This window comes from Physeter macrocephalus, chromosome 20 (assembly GCF_002837175.3).
Source record: "Physeter macrocephalus isolate SW-GA chromosome 20, ASM283717v5, whole genome shotgun sequence".
In the NCBI taxonomy this organism is placed as follows: Eukaryota; Metazoa; Chordata; class Mammalia; order Artiodactyla; family Physeteridae; genus Physeter; species Physeter macrocephalus.
In genome coordinates this window covers 33,479,966-33,500,733 of record NC_041233.1, presented here as the reverse complement: position 1 = coordinate 33,500,733, position 20,768 = coordinate 33,479,966, and the positions used below count along the sequence as shown (strand labels likewise).

Here is a 20,768-nt window from a genome sequence, read left to right as displayed (position 1 = left end):
GTGGGGGAAGAAAAAGATTTTCAGAATGGAAAATGTGGGGAAAAAACATAATGGGAAACAAATGACTGCACTTGATGAAAGACTAAAACGGAAAAATTTTGAGTTAATCTAAGTGAATACTTGCTAACAACTCAGAGGGCCTTAAAACTGATACAGGTGTCTTATGACATGGTAAATGCCAGTATCACATTTATTACTAATAAAATTTCACTTTTTCTGGCATTTATGGAACCATTTTCGGTAATAATGTGATATATCACTGCAGCAACTTCAAATATCCTATTATATAATGTCTATCACATATAGCTAAACTGGAAAATAAAATAAATTATAAATTCCCTATTCCTTTTACTCAATCAGGGCTGGGAGTGTGGTGTGTATGCTGAAGGGAGTGTGTGAAATGATACAGAGTTGTTTGAAAAAAAAAATCAACGAAGTGAATATTTTAGATCTTTGTGGAAAAAAAGGTATGAGAAAAAGTACACTGTGGACGTCAATGTTGAGAAGGACAAGGAAACTTTTATAATTATGAACTTTATTTTTATTTACTATGCCAACATTTTCAGGAGAGACTTTACATCCAGTTTTTATAATTCATTTTACAAGCAAATTCTAATATACAGTATTTACTCTGAACTGGTTTTTTAAATCAATGGGAAAAACAATACTGCAGACATTAAAGATCATGGTGTTTCTGTTTTTAGTCAGCAGTGACTTAAGAGATTTTAAATTCTTAGGGTCAGTATTATTTTGTTATGGAGATGCTTTACCAAGGAGAAAGTGGGTAGCTTTCCCCCAACAAAGTTAAAACATATGATGTATCTTTAACAGCATAGTTGTAGATTGGTGCTCACCGTCATAATCATTTACCCAAACATACTCTTTCAAATTGCTGCAGCAGAAAAATTGAAGGGAGGTGTGGAAAGAAAATTTTAAAATATAATTCAGGCATCAGAATTAAGAAAAACAGCAAGGCAATCATCCCCAAGGAAAAACATCAGGTATCTGTATTACAGCTATAATTAATGTTCAAATGTGTGCATAAGCATGCAAACATAACCACCCCAACTAATTCATAAACACAAAAACTATTACGTAAGATTGAGAGTAAACTGAAACTATGCTGCAGTCTTACTGCTCTTCACTGAAAGCCTATATGGTGATTCCAAATTACATTCTCAGTGCCCTAGAGACCAGGAAACCATCATGACAACTCCACTCAGAAATGAAGAGTGCACCTCTGTGTCTGTTACACCACCCATGCTACAGCAAGATTTAGAAGTGACAGCTCTAGGGGGACCATGTTCTCTCTGATGCATCTGAGTAAAATAGTTAAGGGGACAATGAAACATTCAAAGAACTTAGTGCTTTAATGGAAAAAGTGACATGCTTAGAATACAACTGTGAAAGGCTGTACTTTGAACAGCAACAATTATAGAGAAATTCATTTCAACAAAGAAAGCCACACCCAATAGGAGGCATTTCGATAATTCAGGCACAACTCCAAGCAATTAAGCTCATTTAAAGTGCAAATCTGATATTTTCTTTCATATTCAGATTTTTACTCGTTAAAATACTTAGTAAAGTTCCCTAACATCTATATAAATACAATGAACAGTAGTCTATATGCCTGAAAATATTGCACAAATTAAAATGAGACTCCAAAAGAAAAATGCTAGAGGGTCTCAGTTATTAGAAACATTCTAAATATTACTATACAATCCTTTAATGCCTTAAAATCATCTGCACTTGTACTGATTAACTCCTTAGCCAAGCTGTCTTTAAGGACTTTTATATGCATCCCATTAACAGCCAAATGTATAATTCTACATACTCTATTTTCTCTTTCACCAATGTGAAACTTAACCAATGCCCATAAGACTTTTTCCTCGGGATTTAGAATTCATACACTGCCACCATCTTCACCAAAATCACAAGAACCAAGGAAAAGAGTGATCTGAGTTCCTGTGCAGGAGGATTTGGCACACAGTTGACTTACAGAAGTACTAAAGAGAGATCGAGCCAAATCTGAGAGAGTGAGCTCTGATTATTCAGGTGAGCTACAGCCTCACCTCATTTCTGACTTAACATTTACTAAGGAGCAGACTAGCATAATATTCTTGCAGTTTTTAAAGAAAACTGCAGGCAAATACTTTGTTGTTTCGTGCAAGCATCCTAGATTTTTTTCTCTTAAATGTTATAGTATGCTTCATAATTATATTAATGAGCCTTCTGCCAAGATTAAGGTTCAGCAAAGGTACAGAGAAATTGAACTGAAGGATTAATATTTCTGCAAATTCATCAGGGATAAAAAACAGAGCAGGAAAAGGATTAGAATAAACATATTGCAGGAGTCAACATTTTTAATAAAGACATTTCCCCTAAAGACTAGGGGGTTAAAAATAAAGTAAAAATTTAAAAATTTTCCCCTAAAGATAAAGGCCTACTTGTTAATAATGTTTCACAAGAGTTTATATAATTTCTAAATAAACCAAGACCTACTAATCAGTATGTTTTACTTTAGGGAAACACCCCATTTGCAATATCCGAGATCAGTTTTCTTTCTCCTTCAAAATAAAAACCACATGTACCCACTTACAGCTTCAGCTATTACTGCTTGTCCCTATGAAGATAAAAGAGCCTTCCTGATATGTCTGATCGCTTAGCATAGTAACAGTATCTGGACTATGTGAAAAACTTTCTAAACTTTAGTGCTTCTCTGGCAGAAGTGCTGTCAGATGAGAGTATGGTACTAGATTTGTGTTGCTCACCTCTTACCAAATCCAAGAATGGCTGATATCCGGTGAATGGGAAATTCACTCAAATGGTTCCTTATAGGTAAGGGAAGATTGCATCAAATGGTAGTAAACACCTCTTTTCAAATTTCCGCTAGAGTACTTGCTGTGTTGTTCCTCTAAAATGGGGCGATGTACATTTTTTTAAAGGGATCCCTAGGAATTTGAGTGACTGATTTTTTGGCCATAAACCCTTTTGATAAATTTTTGGTCAGCTGATCACAACAAAAATTGACGTTGTACATACTATTTGTGTGAAAGACATTAATTCTAACAAAAGCAGCAACAGTTGAACAGCCTAGAGATGCCATGATTTGGGAGAACAGGAGGACAAATTTACTGAACGACCCGACAAGCAGCCTGCAGCATAATTAGGTTAATGCATATGGTCCCTTGGCAGTTCCACAGCTACCTTCCTAGCACATTAAAATAAATAAACATATTGCCATTGAAATATCTTTTAATACCTTTTAATAAAACATAATTTCCCCTTTCCAATTTTATTTTTCTTCCCAAATCTACTTTCAAGAAATTGTCATTCAAACATACACCAACATAAAAGGGAAACCTGGAAAACTCAAAAAAACACAGCTATTATGAATTCCGGTTTTCTCAAGATAGTCTTACTTAAATTTATAATTATACTCAAAATACTTTAACTCGCTTTGCTATAGAAAATAGTTTTAAATCCCTATATATGGGATATTTATATCCCATCAAAGTTCTGTGCAAACATTTCAAGTCCATTATTCCAGTCTTCGGATATTAGCAGAAAGTCAATAAATATAAACATTACAATAAAGACTTAATTTAAAATATATACTGTGGAACCTCAAAACAGCTATCATGGATCCATAAGCCGATAGGGTTCAAAATGGAATTACCAGCAAAACTCTAGCACCAACATATGTTACAAATGGATACATCTTTACATCAGGTTTCAAGACGTATCCTCACTTGAGCTTTCCAAAATTTATTCAGTAACAAAAACAAACACAAATGGTGTGTGTGTGTGTGTGTGTGTGTGTGTGTGTGTGTAAAACAAGATGTTAAAGCAACATATAATTGGTTTATATATATAATATGAAACATTTTTAGCCAGGGGAATTTGTCTGGTAAATAAATATTGAGACTATAGCAAAGAAAAATAAAACTTACATAAACTTCCCAATAAAAGCCTGATCTCCTGTATTCATCACAGAGCTTTTGCATAGACCTTTTAAATATACAAATCACTGGCCAGAACTATACATACAGACTACCATCTTCCATTATCACCAAATCTTTAGTTAAAATAGTAACCATATTCACAGGAGGGATGAGTGAAAAAGGGTGAGGCTCTGACAACCACAATTAATACAGACCTTAAAAGGACTAAATCGGCAAAGCACATCTGTTGCCTGCTAAGTGGAATATTATGAATTTTCTGATGTGCAGAGGGGTGGATAACATGATTAGAGCCTTCTGTAGACCTCTGAATGGGTAAGCAAACTTCTGTGTTTACCTGAGACAAATATGCTCAAATACTATGTACTTCAACCAGGATATAAAACGGAAGAGCCAAACTAGTAGAAGCTTCCACATTTTAATTTTTAGATTTGCAAGCTTTCAATGGAACCTCCATCACAGTAGCAAACTGCACATAAAGCTATTACAGACTGTTTTTTTAAAAAACAAATTGGCAGGTGATGGCTATGCTTAATGTATCTTTGGTTTAGGAAGACGAGAATATTGATTAAAGGCCAAACAATCCCCAGAATTCAAATTGTCATTAGGATTCTGCATGATTTCTTTTCTTCTTGTTAGTGGCCTTGGGATGCTTGTCTTGGCCTGGAAGTTTTGAGGCTCTAGTCGGGGGTTGCTTATTTGTTTTTGTTTGAAAGAGCCAGCTGGGGGGCGGAGCTTAGATGCTTTTGGATTTGGATTATTTGCAAGATTTGTTTGACTAGACGTTGGCTGGAGTTTTGCAGAATTACATGGTGCGATTATTGGTGACTTCTTACAAGTGGGATTCCCACTTGGACACGTTTCAGGAACTGGAGGAGGTACCACAGAATTCAAGATGGATGGCTTAAAAAGCTTCAAGGACTTGGGCTGAGATGTGTAGCCCTCTGGTGAAGACTGATTTCTTCCAACTCTCTTAGCCTGGTCTACTATACTTGACTGGGTAAGTGTCTGAAGAGAAGTGGTTACAAACTGCATGTCACTAATTTGATTATTTGCCAAATGATAAGGCTCTTGAGCATTCATGGTCATGTTCAAGTCTGCTTCAGAAGGTGTACTCTTCACCACATCCTTAGTGAATTGTAGGCTTGATGAAAAAGGCCGGTCTTCCAGACCACTGCTGCTTTCTTGTTGCAAGCTGTGTGTAAAGCTTTTATCCAGAGGTGCAACAGCCTGATGTATGCCCTGGATTATGCACTCACTGTGGGCCTCGGTATGTTGTGGCTTTGCTAGTTTTCCCTGGGCGTGGTCTGTGGGTCTGGGAAGGCTGCTGGAAGGCTGTAGTACTTGAGGCTATTAGAATTAAAAACAACATTAGCAACAATTCATCTCAGAAATAACACCCAGCATTAATATAAGTTCCAATTAGGCTGTGTTGGTACTTATTATGTTTTAATATGAGAAGCATGTGGGGGTTTTTTAATTAAAAAATAAATTGCAATATTCAAGTAATTCATGAGACACATACAAGAGTGATGATGCAAACAAAAAATGGTACGGGCAGTAAACACTGAACAAGATCCAAAATCAAACAGGAGAAAAGAAAAATATTAAAGTACTGATTTACTGTAAAAAAAGATTCCTACCTTAATTGATTCATTAATTATTTAAAACTTTATATATAAGAGAGCTTGACAGAATGATTTCTATAGCCCTTTGGTTTAATCTCCATATAACATTCAGATAGCAACTATGACCTTCAGAATATTACCCATTTTAAAGGCTTATTTTGTAAGGAAAGTTCTATACCACTTCAATACACTTCACCAGAGGAAGCATTAACTTCAAAGTGTGAGGTGCTGTACCGCTACTGAGAATTAAAATTACCAGCAGATAAACTATTTAGAATGAAGATTATATTCTCAGTTGATGTGAAATTCTAATTACTTAAAAAAAAATAGATCAACATCTTTAGCTAATGTTAACCTACCTTTAATATTCTTATTGAAAAGTTTCAGAATAAAATATTTTCACAGCTTATTTGTTCTGTCTCACTGCCATTTGAGGGATCAACCAAGGTTCTCTTATGGCTGATATGTGAAAAACAGATTTACCTTCCCCAAGAGCAAATGTCCATTAATAAAACTAAAAATAACCAGCCTTTTGAATGATGTCTGAGATTAAAACAGATTTCAAGTTGCCTGTAACTTGAACTAAAGCTCAGAAGCCTACAAAAGTAAAGTTCTTAAGGCTCATATGCCTTGCACACACTTCTCTGGAGCTTATTGTGTGATTATATTCTATACAAATCAGAGGAAACATACAACTTCCATTACTTTGGGGCATTCAGTAAAGAAATATGAATCTTAAAGTTATCTTTCAATGGCCCAAACAGTTAACAGTTTATGGGGCAGAGCCTATCGGTCTTATCATGATACAGGAATAGTTGCTCTAAATGTTTAAACACAAACACACACACACACACACACACACACACACACACACACACACACTCATATATACGTTCTATTAAATAATGTGGGCTGAAAATGTCAAAAAATTTGGCAAAGGGCTTTGAAACATGAATGTTTTTAAAAGACCATATTTTACTAATAATTTTTTTACTATGCTAATCCACAAACAAATCTACACAGTATCTCTAATTTCCCCAAAAGAAAGGGTGAATCTATTTATGTTGCATCATTTGTATTTTGCTCCTTTTTTCACCTCCTTGACCAGCACTGGACGATGGCTACCAGAGTCAGAATCAGGGATTAGATTATGGAGGGGTTACAAGTGACTGAGAACAAAGGTCACCAACTCATGGAGGGACGGCTTGTCGTGATGGCATGGGGTTGACTTGTTATTTATAAGAATAATAAAAATCAAGAAAATGACTACTCAGAGTTAATCCATGCAGAATATGTTACATTAAACTTTTATCTTAGAATATTTAAAATAAATAAGTCATCTCAGTTTTTGCTTCAAGATAAATGTCCTAGTTAAAGTCACTGGGCATTTTCACAATATATCACCATAGAGATGATTTAGAGGTACTAAAACCATCAAGGAATTTATTCAAGACTCTCCTTGGGATTCCCTAGAAAAAACTGGCCATGCCAAAGTGATATATTCTTTAGAAAGATCAGTAAAAATATAAAGCAGGGCCCTATTAAGCAAACCAAAATCTACCTAAGGGAAAAAAAAAAGCAACCAAGGAGGAGAAAAGTGCAACATCAAATGGTTAATTGAATGGGGATCTGTTTTCCCTTTTTACCTCTTTTCACCTTTAAAAACAGTAAGATAGTCTAGTCTCGAGGTAAAAATCTTAAAACAATTTAAGACCTTTGAAAATATCAGTGACAATCTAAAAAAATGATTTTATTGTAATATGTCTATTGCCCATACGGAAAAAAATGGTATAAAACATGCACTACCAGCTCAAAGCATAAACAGGTATAATTTTCTAAGTAAGATTAAACTGATTATTAAGATAATCAAGCCTCCAGAAAAGGGGCACTATGAACTGTAGATAAATTATCCATGTGCACTGATTGTTCTGATTACTTATATTACCCAAATGACCACTGCTTACCAGAGAACTAAATGGAAATACAGCAGAGTGTCATGTCAGAAAGATGTTCTGCTTGTATTAAAGGCAATAAAGCTCAATAACAAATATTAAAGAACTAGAAAATAATCAGGTTTTTAAAAAATAATAAAATTTTGAGTCTTTTAACTGAGAGGAGTTAGACTGACCAATTATACAAAAGTGTCCATACTATCATTTAATTACATTAAATAAATCGTGGTTTCTAAATGCTGAATAATATAGATTTTATATTTTTATTAAAAGTTTATTTTAAATAAAAATTTAATTTCCCTATCCCAAAATAAATGTCTTGTTTTATTATTTATTTGAAAACTAGTTTGTAAATCAATTCTGCTCCTTGATCTTCTGTCTCTAGAAGAAGATCAAGAAATGACTATAGTGAGGACCAAGGAAAGGCTTACTCCTGATTTATGGAAGATTGTGTAAAACTGGTTACCCACTAAAGACTGGGTTGTCATTAATTACCTGTTGACAAGTAGAACAACAAGTTGCCTCTTAACATCTAGCAAGCAAAAGCAAAGATGTGTTCGGACAGCTTGCTGCTTGCAGTACAATTCCCCAAATTGTAAACACTCAGCTGTATATTAACAATTCATCTTGCCCGCGTTTACTACTGCACTACCACAGGTGTTTTCAGAATGAATTTTAAATATAAAAAGAAAAATCCCATGTAATCAGGGATAATAAGATCAATAGGAAGGAATATCAAAACCATTCACTCATTTAAAAAATGTCTGATATATCATGCACTGTAGTAGGTGTAGGAAAATATGAACCTGAACACAATGCTGTTCCTGTGGTTGAGAGGCCTCATAAGAAACAGTCAGGTAGACAAATGATGAGACCATGTCTCAAGCATAACAAAATGTATAAGCAAGAAGAAAATATATGCCTGATTAGAGAGGTCACAGAAGGCATCCAAGAATTGCAAACATCTGAACTGAGTTTTAAGATGAGTAGAAGTTTGCCAAGAAGACAAGGGAAGAACATTTAGGGTAAAGGGCCAGTACACGTAAAACACAAAGGCAAAAAAAAGAACATAATTATGTTCTAGTAACTTCAAATTGTTAGACTGAATTGGCAAGCACAATGTTGGTAGGAAAGTGTAGGCAAGGGCCAACTCATAAAGGACCTCGCATCAGGCTGAATAGTTCTGACTCTGTACAGTAGATGATGGGAGACATTGATGAATTTTAAGCAGAGGAATTTTAAGACCCAATTTGTATTTTAGAATGTCACTCTGGTGGAATCAGTGAGGAATGTAACAGTAGGGGATGAGACTGTTAAGCATAACACCCAGGTAGTATGCCATTGCTAACAGCCCAGGTGATAAATTATAAGGGTTTAAAATCAGGATATCAGGACAAAAACTGGAAATGATTGAAAGAGTTTTGAAGGAGATAGAGAAATTTAAGATGAGTTCAGGTTTCCGGCATTGAAGATGAAAGATGAGGTATTGCCCTGTATCAAAAAGACCTCTGGGGAACTTGCCCACCAGCCCATTGATTACATAGCCTCAGCCGCCCACAAGACTCAGAGGGCAAAAGGAATTCCCCCACTACTGCAGGGACCTCTGGAAACTCTCTGTAGTCACAGATTCGTAGAGCTTTAGTACTCCATCCTTGCAACTTGTAGAAAGGTTGGTTACTAAAGCTTAAAAATGTGGATCCATTCCTAGCCTGAAAGAACTCAGGGATTCTAACTGGACTCAGCAACTTCAAGTCTTACTTTAGTAGTTAAATACATATACTTCAGCACAGTATTCTGAGAATTCTCAGATGCAATGGCTACAGATGTTAAGGTCAAGAGTGCGAGCAATAGGCACTACTGGGTAATTATGCAAGGGATTGATAGGCATCTTCAATGATAACCTTAAATGTCTATTCTGTGTTGCTTACAAAGATAACCAGAGACTATGCGCTTCTTAAGGCACGTACCGTGCTTTATTCATTTTTTGTTGTTGTAGTTGGTATCCTCAGTATTTGGCACATAGCAGGGATTAAATATATATTTACTAGATAATAAATAAATAAATGAATATTGGTAAGTGGTATATTCCAGCACAGCTTCTTTGGTAATAGACTAGCAAAATGATACTCCCCTATTAGGTCAATGATGCAGCACTAATTTAAACGAGTCTTAAAAACTGATGGAAAAGAAATTTTATAATTAAAAAAATGTTTTCTCTAAATAAGTTTGGGGTCAGCTTAATGATTCATGTTTAGAAGCATAGCATGAAGGATTCATTACATGTTAGCTTGAACACAGCACCTCCCATTATGACCTGCACCTCCCATAATGACCCACCAGCTACGCCAGAGATGTTTTTTAGTTGGAGGCTCGACATTTCTGGATGAAATATGTTAGGGAAACTGTCTTAACAAGCATTCAACTATTTTCCATTTCTAATTCTAATAATTACAAATGATTATAACATGTAAAACACGTAGGATAGAACCTCCCAGAGCACATCAAAATTGCTCAGTAAATGTCACTTACGATTATTAAAAGGTGTGAAAATGATTAATTCAAGCCATTGCCCTTTTCTAACTACATCTTGGGGGGGGGGAAAGCAAGTTCTATAATAGTATTATAATAAACTAGTTGCTACAGATTGCAAGGTTTCTAGGCTCCAAATACATATCTCAATAATGTCAGTCTTATCTAAATGTTTTAAATCCACAGGAGGCATATCTGATATGACACAGAAGTCAAGATTCCTCAAGTGCCCTTCTGGAGATAAACCAGAGCTAGGACATGCAAGGCACTTTAACGTTTAGAGAAAATTTACATGTGGCTACATGAAGGAGCTAGTACAACACAGTACTGAATCACTGAGCTTTTGAAGTCAGACGGATCTGGGTTTGAGTTCTGGCTCTATCTCTATCAGTGAGATATTGGGTAAATTATCTTACTACTCTGAGATGGAATTTTGTAACTTGTAAAATGAGGATAATAGTACCTACACCTCATTGAATTGTTGTAAATCACAAATGATAACATGCATATAAAGTGCTTAGTATTATGCCTGACACATTACAAATACTTGAGAAATATTATACTCTAGACTGTAAAGGAAGGGTTTCCCTTCTTTCCAATGGTAGATAACCAAACTCTATGCTCACATGCATAATCTCTAATTATCACAAGACCGTAGGTGGAAGGTACTATCTTCTTTTTGTAAATGAGTAAACTGAGGTTAAATGAAATTAAATAGAATCTCCAAATTCACAGACTTTAGTAAATGGCAAAGCCAGAATTTGAACTGACAGAGAATTTAAAATGCAGCACTAAAATTGTATTATTCTGTGATATCTGGGTTAAGTCCAATGAGTTCACAGACTTCCAGAATATGCAATATAGCCAGATGATTGTTTTAAAAACTCAAAAGACAGATTCAATACCAACATTCAGGTATTAACTTTCCTAGATAATGTCCTATTTCCTTCTTAGCTGATCTGTCCTACAGAGGATAACTCTCAGACACCCAATTCAAGCCACATGGTGAAGCAGTATTCCCAGGGAAAAGTGGTTCCAAGAGACCCACTGGAGGAAATATACTGAACACAAGGAAATGCAAATTAGCACTTATCACAAAAACTCTTCACCTTCACCATTTCATAGCACTTCAAAGATTTCTAGCATTAACATAAGAAAAAATAGTCATATCTGTAAACATACAAAGGACGTTTCTGTAAACATTCTTGTTCTAAAGTCACCAATAGTAAGACAGCAGCTAGAAATATCAAGTCCTGATGGAGTAAAAATATGTCAAAGTGTGTAAGGTAGAGAGCAGAAAATGTTCTAAAGCATAAAAATGCTATTGCATAACAGACACAGGAATTACCTAATATTATTTTCTTGATACATACAAGTTTATTATCATTATTAAATACATTTCAAAGGTTAAAAGGAAGATGGTAATGGAGCCATTTGTAACATGCCTGTAATTTCATGCAGGCTCTGACATGCATCATGCAAACCGGGGGGAAAAAAGTTACAATGAAGAAGGTGGTAGGAAAAAATCTGAAATTGTACTGTACCACGCTTTGTCAGAGAAGTAATGGACTAACTTCTCAACTCCTTGCCAATGGCATAATGGGAGAGCAGAGACAAGAAAAAGACAGGACAGTGGTGTCAGAGACCACATACAACACCAAGGAATTGCCATGACTGGGTAGCAGCCAACGGTATTTGCTTTTCTTTTGTTGTATTTTTTCTAGGCATTATTATTTTAATATATTTCTATAAAATGAAAACATATTCTTAACAGATTTATACTTTCTTGCTGAAGTGGTTTGCAAGTTAATACAAATATTCATATCCACAGAACAGTGTATATATAATCTTCTTACCCTTAAAAAGAATCACCTGAAGAATCTTACCAAATAAAAAACTGAAAAGAATTTTGACACAATTAATATTCATACTCCAAAGATCTAAAAAGGTTTAGCTGCATGTAATCCCTTATAAAGGAAGTAGAAATTATTTTTAATAATTTCAGTTTTGCATATTATAAATACAACTGAATGTTAGTTTACTTTTAACTGCTGCTGCATTAAAGACCAAAAAAAGAATAATCTGATCTTCATGTATGTCTTAAATATAATGTTCCACATTATAAACAAGGCTCCACACATCACTATAGAGATGGAAGACAGGACTGGATCCCTAGTATAACTAGATTCAAAGAATTCTGGTCTATAATTCACATGAACCCAATCAAAGCTTCCAAGGATTCCTGAGGACCAGGAATGCTCTTATTCCCTAGATCTCAGAATAGTGCCTCTAGATCTCAGAAAACTTAGGGAAGATATCTGACTGATAAATATAAATTATAAATAAGCAATTTCTGAAATAAGGAGTTCAATGACTTTTCTAAGTTGATCAGTTAACTGCTTTTAAAAACTATCAACACAACACTGTAAAGCAACTATACTCCAATACAAATTAATTAAAAAAGTAAAAACTATCGACGTGAATAATAGTGACGTAAGTAAGCATTTACAGCACAGGCATAATTAGTGTGAGATGCTTAATTTTCATGAGTCTATATCTCTAAGACAAAGAACCCATCAGCATCTACCTCTGGGATGGAGAATAGTTCAGGGAAAAAAAAAAAAAACTAAACTAAATAACATCATAATAGTACAATTCCACTGGTGTGACCAATACACATGGTATATTTATCCAGAGCAGGATACTGCAGGCACTATGATATGGCAACAAATACAGCTAACAAAACAATCCCACAATCTGCAGAGCAGGTTTTATAAAAGGCTTATACAGATAACAGCAATTGCTTTGTTTCTCATAAATGCAAGGTGTTGAGAAAGAAACTAACCCATGCCTACGTTTATGGGACGGCCGCCTGGACCATGAGTTTGATGCACATTTCTAGTCAATTAACCAATGACTAATCTGCACTTGAATTAACTGCAAATATGGACACAGTGCCATATTCTATATCAACCACACTTTAAAAAAAATAGCTTACTGTAAAATTGAATTTTTTCAGTTTTTACTGAGTTATTCTTTTCCACTTCATCAAAAATATTTTATTTTTATGAAAAGTCACTCTCAGAGCTAATTTCTCATTAAAGCACTGACTGATGCTATCTTAACATGTACAATTGATTACAGTCACATGGTGAAGCCAATCGGATTGAGCCACGTTAATGTATACCTTATGAACATGTTTGACAGTTCAACAATACACATCAAGCATCTCTAAAAAGCATACACCCTTTAAGAACCATCCTTCTAGTGCTGACACTGATCTAAACACAAGAATAAACTGCACTACAATAGTATCTCTGTTTAATAGGGGAAAATGGAAACATCAATGTCAAACAACAGGAAAACATTAAATAAATGATATCATAGTCACATGATAATGTATTATCATGTAGCCATTAAAATGTTTTCAAGAAATATATACTATATAAAAAATGCTCATAGAATACTATGTGAAAAAAAGCAAAACAAAAAATTGGAAAAAAAATGAGAGTATCATATGTCCTAAGAGAAAGTACTGTTTCATGAATCTTTGATCTGAATTTTAAATATACACACACGTGTGTCTTGGGTTGTAAATATATAGTTTCATTCAGTAAATATATACTGGGTTATGATGTAAAATGAATTTGTCACAAAAGGTTTGTGATACAACCCCTGAAGGTTATAAGAGGAGGAGGAAAATATAAGACAATATAATTGCCATTCTTAATATAATTCTGGTGAATACAATTAGTGATTATTATACTATAAATTTAGAAATCAGGCAGCACTGCATCAAGAAACTGCTGGGCTGGATTGGAATTCTGGGATTACCAATGCAAACTATTATATATAGGATTGGATAAACAACAAGGTCCTACTGTATAGCACAGGGAACTATATGCAATACCCTGTGATAAACCATAATAAAAGAGAATATGAAAAAGAATACATATATGTATAACTGAGTCACTTTGCTGTACAGCAGAAACTAAATACAACATTGTAAATCAACTATACTTCAATAAAATTTTTTTAAAAAGAAACTGCTGGGCTTAATATGGCTATTAAGACATAAACATGTATTTATGTTATTTTTGTTGCTTAAAAACACTTTTTTTCTTCCAATTTAAGTTACTGTATGTGGAAGCTAAAGGAAGTGAGATTTCTAAATTCTTTCAAGAAAGGTGTTAAACAGCAAATTTTAAGTCTCTTTAGGCATGATAAGAAATAGGTATTATTTCAAGATATACTTTTTGAAAAGTCAGGTATTCCTGAAAGCATATGCTCTGGCAAGAAATGTTATTTGAGATTACCATTAAGGCTTTTACTTGCCAAAAGTAATTATTTTTATTAAATTTTCATACTGTGAGGTAGGTTATATATATATATCATTCCTAATTTTACACAGTTGGAAATTAGAAAGACTAAACCAATGCCAGTTAAGTCAGTTGGACAAAAGTTGAAGTGCCTACTGACAGCAGGAAGACCTTTGAATGTTTAAATGTAGATATTTTCTGCTAACCTAGAGAAAATTTAATTTGAAACTGGAAGATAAGCATCATCAAGCTGAGACTAGTAATTCACCTGAGAAAAGGAATATAAGTCAAAATTTCCTCAGTAAAAAAAAAACAAACAAAAAAAACAACTTAAAAGACCAGGATTTTCCTTTTATCTCCATTTTTTTAGAGTTATTCTTAAGTTCACCAAGAACATCCTTGGCCACTGCAGCTTTCTGGAGTTACCAGAGCTAAATAGTCCCTGTAAACATTAGTTATTTCACTCTCTGCAATATCTACAACAGGCTATCTCTTTATGCCTGTTTTATTAGGTCCACTACTCTTACACATTTTAAAAAACAAAACCAAAAACAGACTACCTTACTGAAGACTAACAGCCAAGCTTACCTGGCTTCTGCATTTACAAAAAAAGGCAGTTCGCTTAAGTTGATGTTCAAGATGGCATCAGAAATAACTTATTATTGAAACATGATAATGCAGGAGAACTCTCTCAACTACATACCATCACTTACAGAATTAACCTCTCCAAAATTAAAATCAGCACTAGAAATCACATACTGACTAAATGTGGAGACAAATATTCTTTCACTGAATACACAGCAGTTTAGTGCAGGAAAAGGGGACACCTATTCCAAAACTCTCTGCAAAACTACTGGATTTACTCCCATAATTTCATACCCTTCTCCTTCTCTATATTTTATCATTATAAAATAATAATCATTATTATTTTATACTCCTTTATATTATTATTTTTTATACTCCTTCAGGCGTTCTCAGGGTAAATGCAAAACAGTGTAGTAGTTTAAACATATTTCCTTTAAAGGAACCTTCAAAGCTCAATAAGAGCTCTCAAAAAGCGGTGAACAAGTCCTCTATTTATCACTTTCCACAAACAGAGTCCTGCAAGTCTCAATGATCAAGTCTCAGGGCCAGTTCTCTTAGCTGCATAAGCCATGAGAACTTACCCAGGAAAAGACTCCAATGTATATACCTTCTCCTAGGTGGTCAACACATCCAAACTCTGGCGAACCAAACTTTCTTTTTGCTAACTTGGAGATGTAGAGAAAGCAGGGTTTGATCTAGAAAAGCTAGAAAGACAGTTCTTGATAGTAGTGCTGAAGGACGAACACTGCTGCTTCATAGTTGGAAACGAAAAAAATACCTCTGAACCCAAAGGAGAAAGGAGCATTTGGAAATGGAGAGCCAACGATTCAGGTAAGGTATAAGTAATTTCTAAAGCTATACTAATGAGAAACTAGTGAAATGGGTGCTTCTGGGAAGCATGTTTTAAAAATAAATCTAAACTATTTGTAATACTGAATAATTAACCTTAAACTCCAATTCCATATTACATGTAGCTGAGAAGGAGAATAGGGGAGAAGAACAGTGGGGAAAAAGAACAGGGACAATAAGGGGGCTTCAGAAAAGTTAAGGTAGGTGTGTAATTTACCTCAATCTGAGGTAAATCTGTCAACCATGCAGTATGCTGGTTACAGCTTAAGAATACATTATCATTTGTTATAATTGCCCTTTGAAATTCAGATTAGTTCACTAGCAATTTAGTATAATTCTTTATGTGCTAGCCATCTTTAAATAGAGGAGAAAGCAACCTATTTGAAGCAAGGGAAGTAAAAAGGAGGATTTACAAAGGTGGTAGGAGATGGAAAGGAGGAAAAGGGAGGAACGCTTTCACTCAACAAATTAACTTGCTAGTAAATAAACTTGATATAAAAGCTTATGCGGGCTTCCCTGGTGGCGCAGTGATTGAGAGGCCACCTGCCGATGCAGGGGACGCGGGTTCGTGCCCCGGTCCAGGAAGATCCCACATGCCGCGGAGCGGCTGGGCCCGTGAGCCATGGCCGCTGAGCCTGCGCGTCCGGAGCCTGTGCTCCGCAACGGGAGGGGCCACAACAGTGAGAGGTCCGCGTAAAAAAAAAGAAAAAAAAAAAAAAAAAAAAAAAAAAGCCTATGCAAACTCTATTCCATTGTTCTTTAAAAAGTGCAAAAGGGAAGGAAAGGCATAATGGCCAAAAAATAAACTTCAAACTTTGTCTCAAATTCATGTTGATACTTCATAATTGACTAATTCAAGAAATAAATTTTTATTTGAATAAATCACATTTTAAAATTTTATTAACTGCTTAAAATTTCCCCCTTTTGGACCTTTGATACCTCACATGATTTTGATAAGAATAATTTATGAAAAAATTGATATGAATCACAAATCAGGGCAAATCCATGGAGAAGGCATAAAAGTGACTCTGACAACATTTGTATCTTTTTCATTAACATTAGCTTTTTTGGGGTGACTTTTCAAAAAAGATAAAATATAACCAACTTACCAGTTATATACTTAAGTACATAACACAAAATAATAAACACTGTTTTGGAAAGCAGACTTAATGTAAACAAAGATTTTTTTTGAAGTCAAACAATTACTAAATCATTAGAAATGTTAGTAACCATGCATATTCAAAAGCCATTTCTTCTGTACTGAAAAGCAGCTGATAAATTACAAAGACACATTAGTTATTAAAAAACACTCTTAAAAATGATTTAAAGATTTTTGTATTAGATGACAGTGAAACGCAATCAACACCTTTTGATTAGAAAATACTTAAAGAAATGTGCAATGGTCTAGTAAGCCTGTTCCCTAAACAGTATGCATCTGTCCATTATACTACTGCAGATAGTGTATACATTTTTAACATGACTAGATTTAAAAAACAATTTTTATTCATATATCTCAAGGTCATGAAAATAGAAAATATATTAAAGACAGATGCATGTCAGTAGGTATAGGGTCACTGGCAATAGGTTTAAATGGCATTAGAATGACATTAACTTCAGACAGCTTTCCTAAGGCTCTAAGGAGAAAAGTCTATTTACATGCAGTCAAAGGAAGTATTAATTAAGAGAGGAGAGCCCAGGGAGTGCTGGTTTAGCGTGTGCCTGCAGGTCACTCTGGAGGGAGAGGAGGTGCTGGGGAGGGACAGTCATGCAGAAGGGGAATACCATGAACGGGAAGCCAGAGCAGGATAGGAGTGAGAGACACAGACTCACTCTGTCTGCGGTGCGGTGGAACAGTCCGTGGGATGCCTTGGAAGGAGCCCTGCCAAGGAGAGAAGGAGGGGGCAGAATACCCACCCTGTGCAGAGAGAGACGGGGGTAGGGAGGTATAATAAAAAAGGGAACCAAAAAATAGAGAAACCACAGTCATACTTTTAAAAAAAAACAACAGTGTTAATGAGAAGACATATTTCATTTTTTAAAATATAGGCAGCCCAAATTACTAAAAATACATCATAATCCAAAACTAGTTTTCATATGTTAAGAAAAAAATTATTTTCCTCTAATATTTGTAGTTAATGCATATGAAATAATATATTTTTCTGGCATACAATTACATTTATCATCATGTATCTCTTTTTAAAGTAGCAGATTCCAGATTTCATTTTTTGCAAAAATGAAAGCATTTAAAAGGGGAGATAGACTTTAGGTGTTAAACACACAGAAACTGCATCAATAATAAATTAGGCATTAAAAAATTATCATACAAAAATTTTTTATTTTTAACTCATAGGTTTTCAAAGGATTAGCAGCTAAAATAAAGAACATTAGCTGAAGATAGCAGAACCAACAGAGCATTCAAAAGACTTAGGATGTTGTAAAAGTAAGTATTATATCAAGAATGTGACATACAGGCCACAGGTTACACATGCAAACTTTTTAATTTTATTAACTTGTGGCTTCTTAGCTTTACTTATTTTGATCAGATTATCAGAACTGGAAAACAATAGAAATGTCATTTACTTCAATTTCCTCACATTCCAGGTAAAACTGTGTCTTCAATCTTCAAGAGAGAATTTGTTCACACAAATAGAACCAGATTGGGTCTCATGTCTCTCTGTTCCTAACCTCCTCACTGATGAGACATATCCACACTTAAAACTATAGAAACACTCATGATAGCATCAAGAAAAATGAGCTTGTAAATCATCATCACACCCAGCTCAATTTGCAAAATAAAGTATGCATAATTTTTCACACCAATTAATCTGATATAGAAATGATGTACTAGAAGATTACTAATGTATTTTACTGATGTTTAGATATTTCGGGAACACTGATCCAAATAAAAAACTTATGTCCACCCCTGTATCAACATTCCTTGCCTTGGGTTCAGTGTAATCAGACACTTATTTAAGAATAATCCTACATTGCTCACTATAAAACAAAAACCAAAAAACAATCAATTTTCTATGTTGATTAAGGGAACAAATAGCTACAAGAAACTAAATAAAATTAATGATCTTTAGAGTATCCTAGTAAATAAAGATCCTGTCTTTTGAAATTATTGTAACTTCTCCACTAATTTAGCCATGGATGTTTGTGAAAACAGATTAGGAAATATTTAATAGGGTGATGACCCCAGGTGCTTTCCATAGATATTACCTGATACAACTCCATTTTGCTGTTTCAGAGATGTTTTGGTCCAAAACCTTTACACAAAGCAAGTCCTCAGCCAAGAAGGGGTATGTACTTCTCTCCCTATGGGTTTCACCAGGCAGGACCAGCTTCTACTCACTGCACTGGGTAAAGAAACTTTCAGATAGGGATTTTGTATATAAACTAAACCAGCAGTCAGAGATTCCTTCTCAAAGAAATAAGGTCTCCCTGGGGGTTTATGGAAATAGTACCCACTGGGAATCAGGGAACTGTGTTTTTCCTTGGATATTCTAAGAGCCTATAACCTTGAGAAAGCCACTTATCTTCTCTGAGTCTCAGTCTCTTCATTTGTAAGATGCAGGATTGGAATGTGCTACAGACTAAGTCATTTGTGTCCCCACCCCCAAGTTTCATATGTTGAAACCTACTGCCCCAGTGTGATGGTCTGGAGGTGGGCCTTTGGGTAGTGATTAGCTCATGAGGGTGGAGCCCTAATGAACAGGATTAGTGCCCTGTGAAAGAAATCCCAGAAAGCCCCCTCAACCCTTCCACCATGTTGAGGACACAGGGAAAAGACGGCTGTCTATAAACCAGGAAGCAGGCTGGTGCCTTGATCTTGGAATTTCCAGCCTCCAGAACTGTAAGAAATAAATTTCTATTGTTTATAAGCCAGTCAGTCTATGGTATTCTGTTCTAGGTGCCTGAACGAACTAAGACAGAACGGTTCATCTCTAAGAAACGTCTCACTTTTAGTTGTAATTCAGTTGACTCACACACCCCCACTCCAGAGTCATTGTTATCCTTTAATTTTATAACTCTATTTATACGGCACTTAAAACAATCAACTGTATTCAATTGTCTCTCATGATAAATCAGTAGTTCTTTAAAATAATTTAAGTGAAAGTATCTGTAAGAATACCTAGAACCTGGCAGGAGTTTAAAAGATGTTAAATGTCCCACATTCTCTGCCTAACTGTCCCCAGCAAATGGGAGACTGTTTACTGATTCAAACTGAATTAAATTAAGTTATTGTGTTTACCTAGAGATGAAGATATAACATCTGCCAGGCCTGGACACACACTGCAAGCATCTAAAAATCTTAAAAAACAAATACAATGATACCCATTCTTTACTCCCGCAAGACCAACAAATCAATGAGATATCAACTACACACCTACCAGAATGGCTAAAATTAAAAAAATAATAATGACAACACTAAGTGCTGGTGAGGATGCAGAGAAACTGGATCACTCATACAATGCTGATGAGAAGCTAAAATAGCACAGCCGCTCTGACAGTTTGCCAGTTTCTCTGAAAACTAAACGTACAGTTACAACATTACCCAGAAATCGCACTACTGGGCATTTATCCTAGAGAAATGAAAATTTACATCTACACAAATATTCATAACAGCTTTATCTGTAATAGCCAAAAACTGGAAACTACCAACATGTCTATCTATTATAGACACAAGTGGTTAAAAAAACTGTGGAACATCCATATTATGGTCTACTACTCGGCAGTAAAAAGGAACAAATTACTGATAGACACAACTACTTGGATGGATCTCCAGGGTATTAGTCTGGGTGAAAAAAAGCCAATCTCAAAAGCTCACACACTGTATAACACCATTTATATAAAATTCTTGAAATGACAAAATTTAGATACGGAAAACATTAGTGGTTGTCAGGGGTTAAGAATGGTAGGGGAAGAAGTGGTTGTGACTAT

The 20,768-nt window shown here is 35.0% G+C and overlaps 1 protein-coding gene across 11 annotated transcripts in view; it reads right to left on the bottom strand.

The window, feature by feature from the left end:
* Positions 1-547: 547 nt before the first annotated feature.
* Positions 548-20,768, bottom strand: part of CCSER2 (coiled-coil serine rich protein 2) — a 155,201-nt gene continuing 134,980 nt past the window's right edge. For 3 of the 11 annotated variants that reach the window (XM_007104041.4, XM_007104040.4, XM_007104039.4), the window contains one exon: positions 549-5,312. In XM_007104041.4, coding sequence (XP_007104103.1) covers positions 4,494-5,312 — 819 coding nt within the window. In that variant the 3' untranslated portion in view covers positions 549-4,493. Of the gene's footprint in view, positions 5,313-9,509; positions 9,587-11,927; positions 11,969-17,606; positions 17,740-20,768 lie in introns of all 11 variants that reach the window. The other 8 variants (XM_028481602.2, XM_028481603.2, XM_028481604.2 and 5 more) reach the window with 8 other exon arrangements.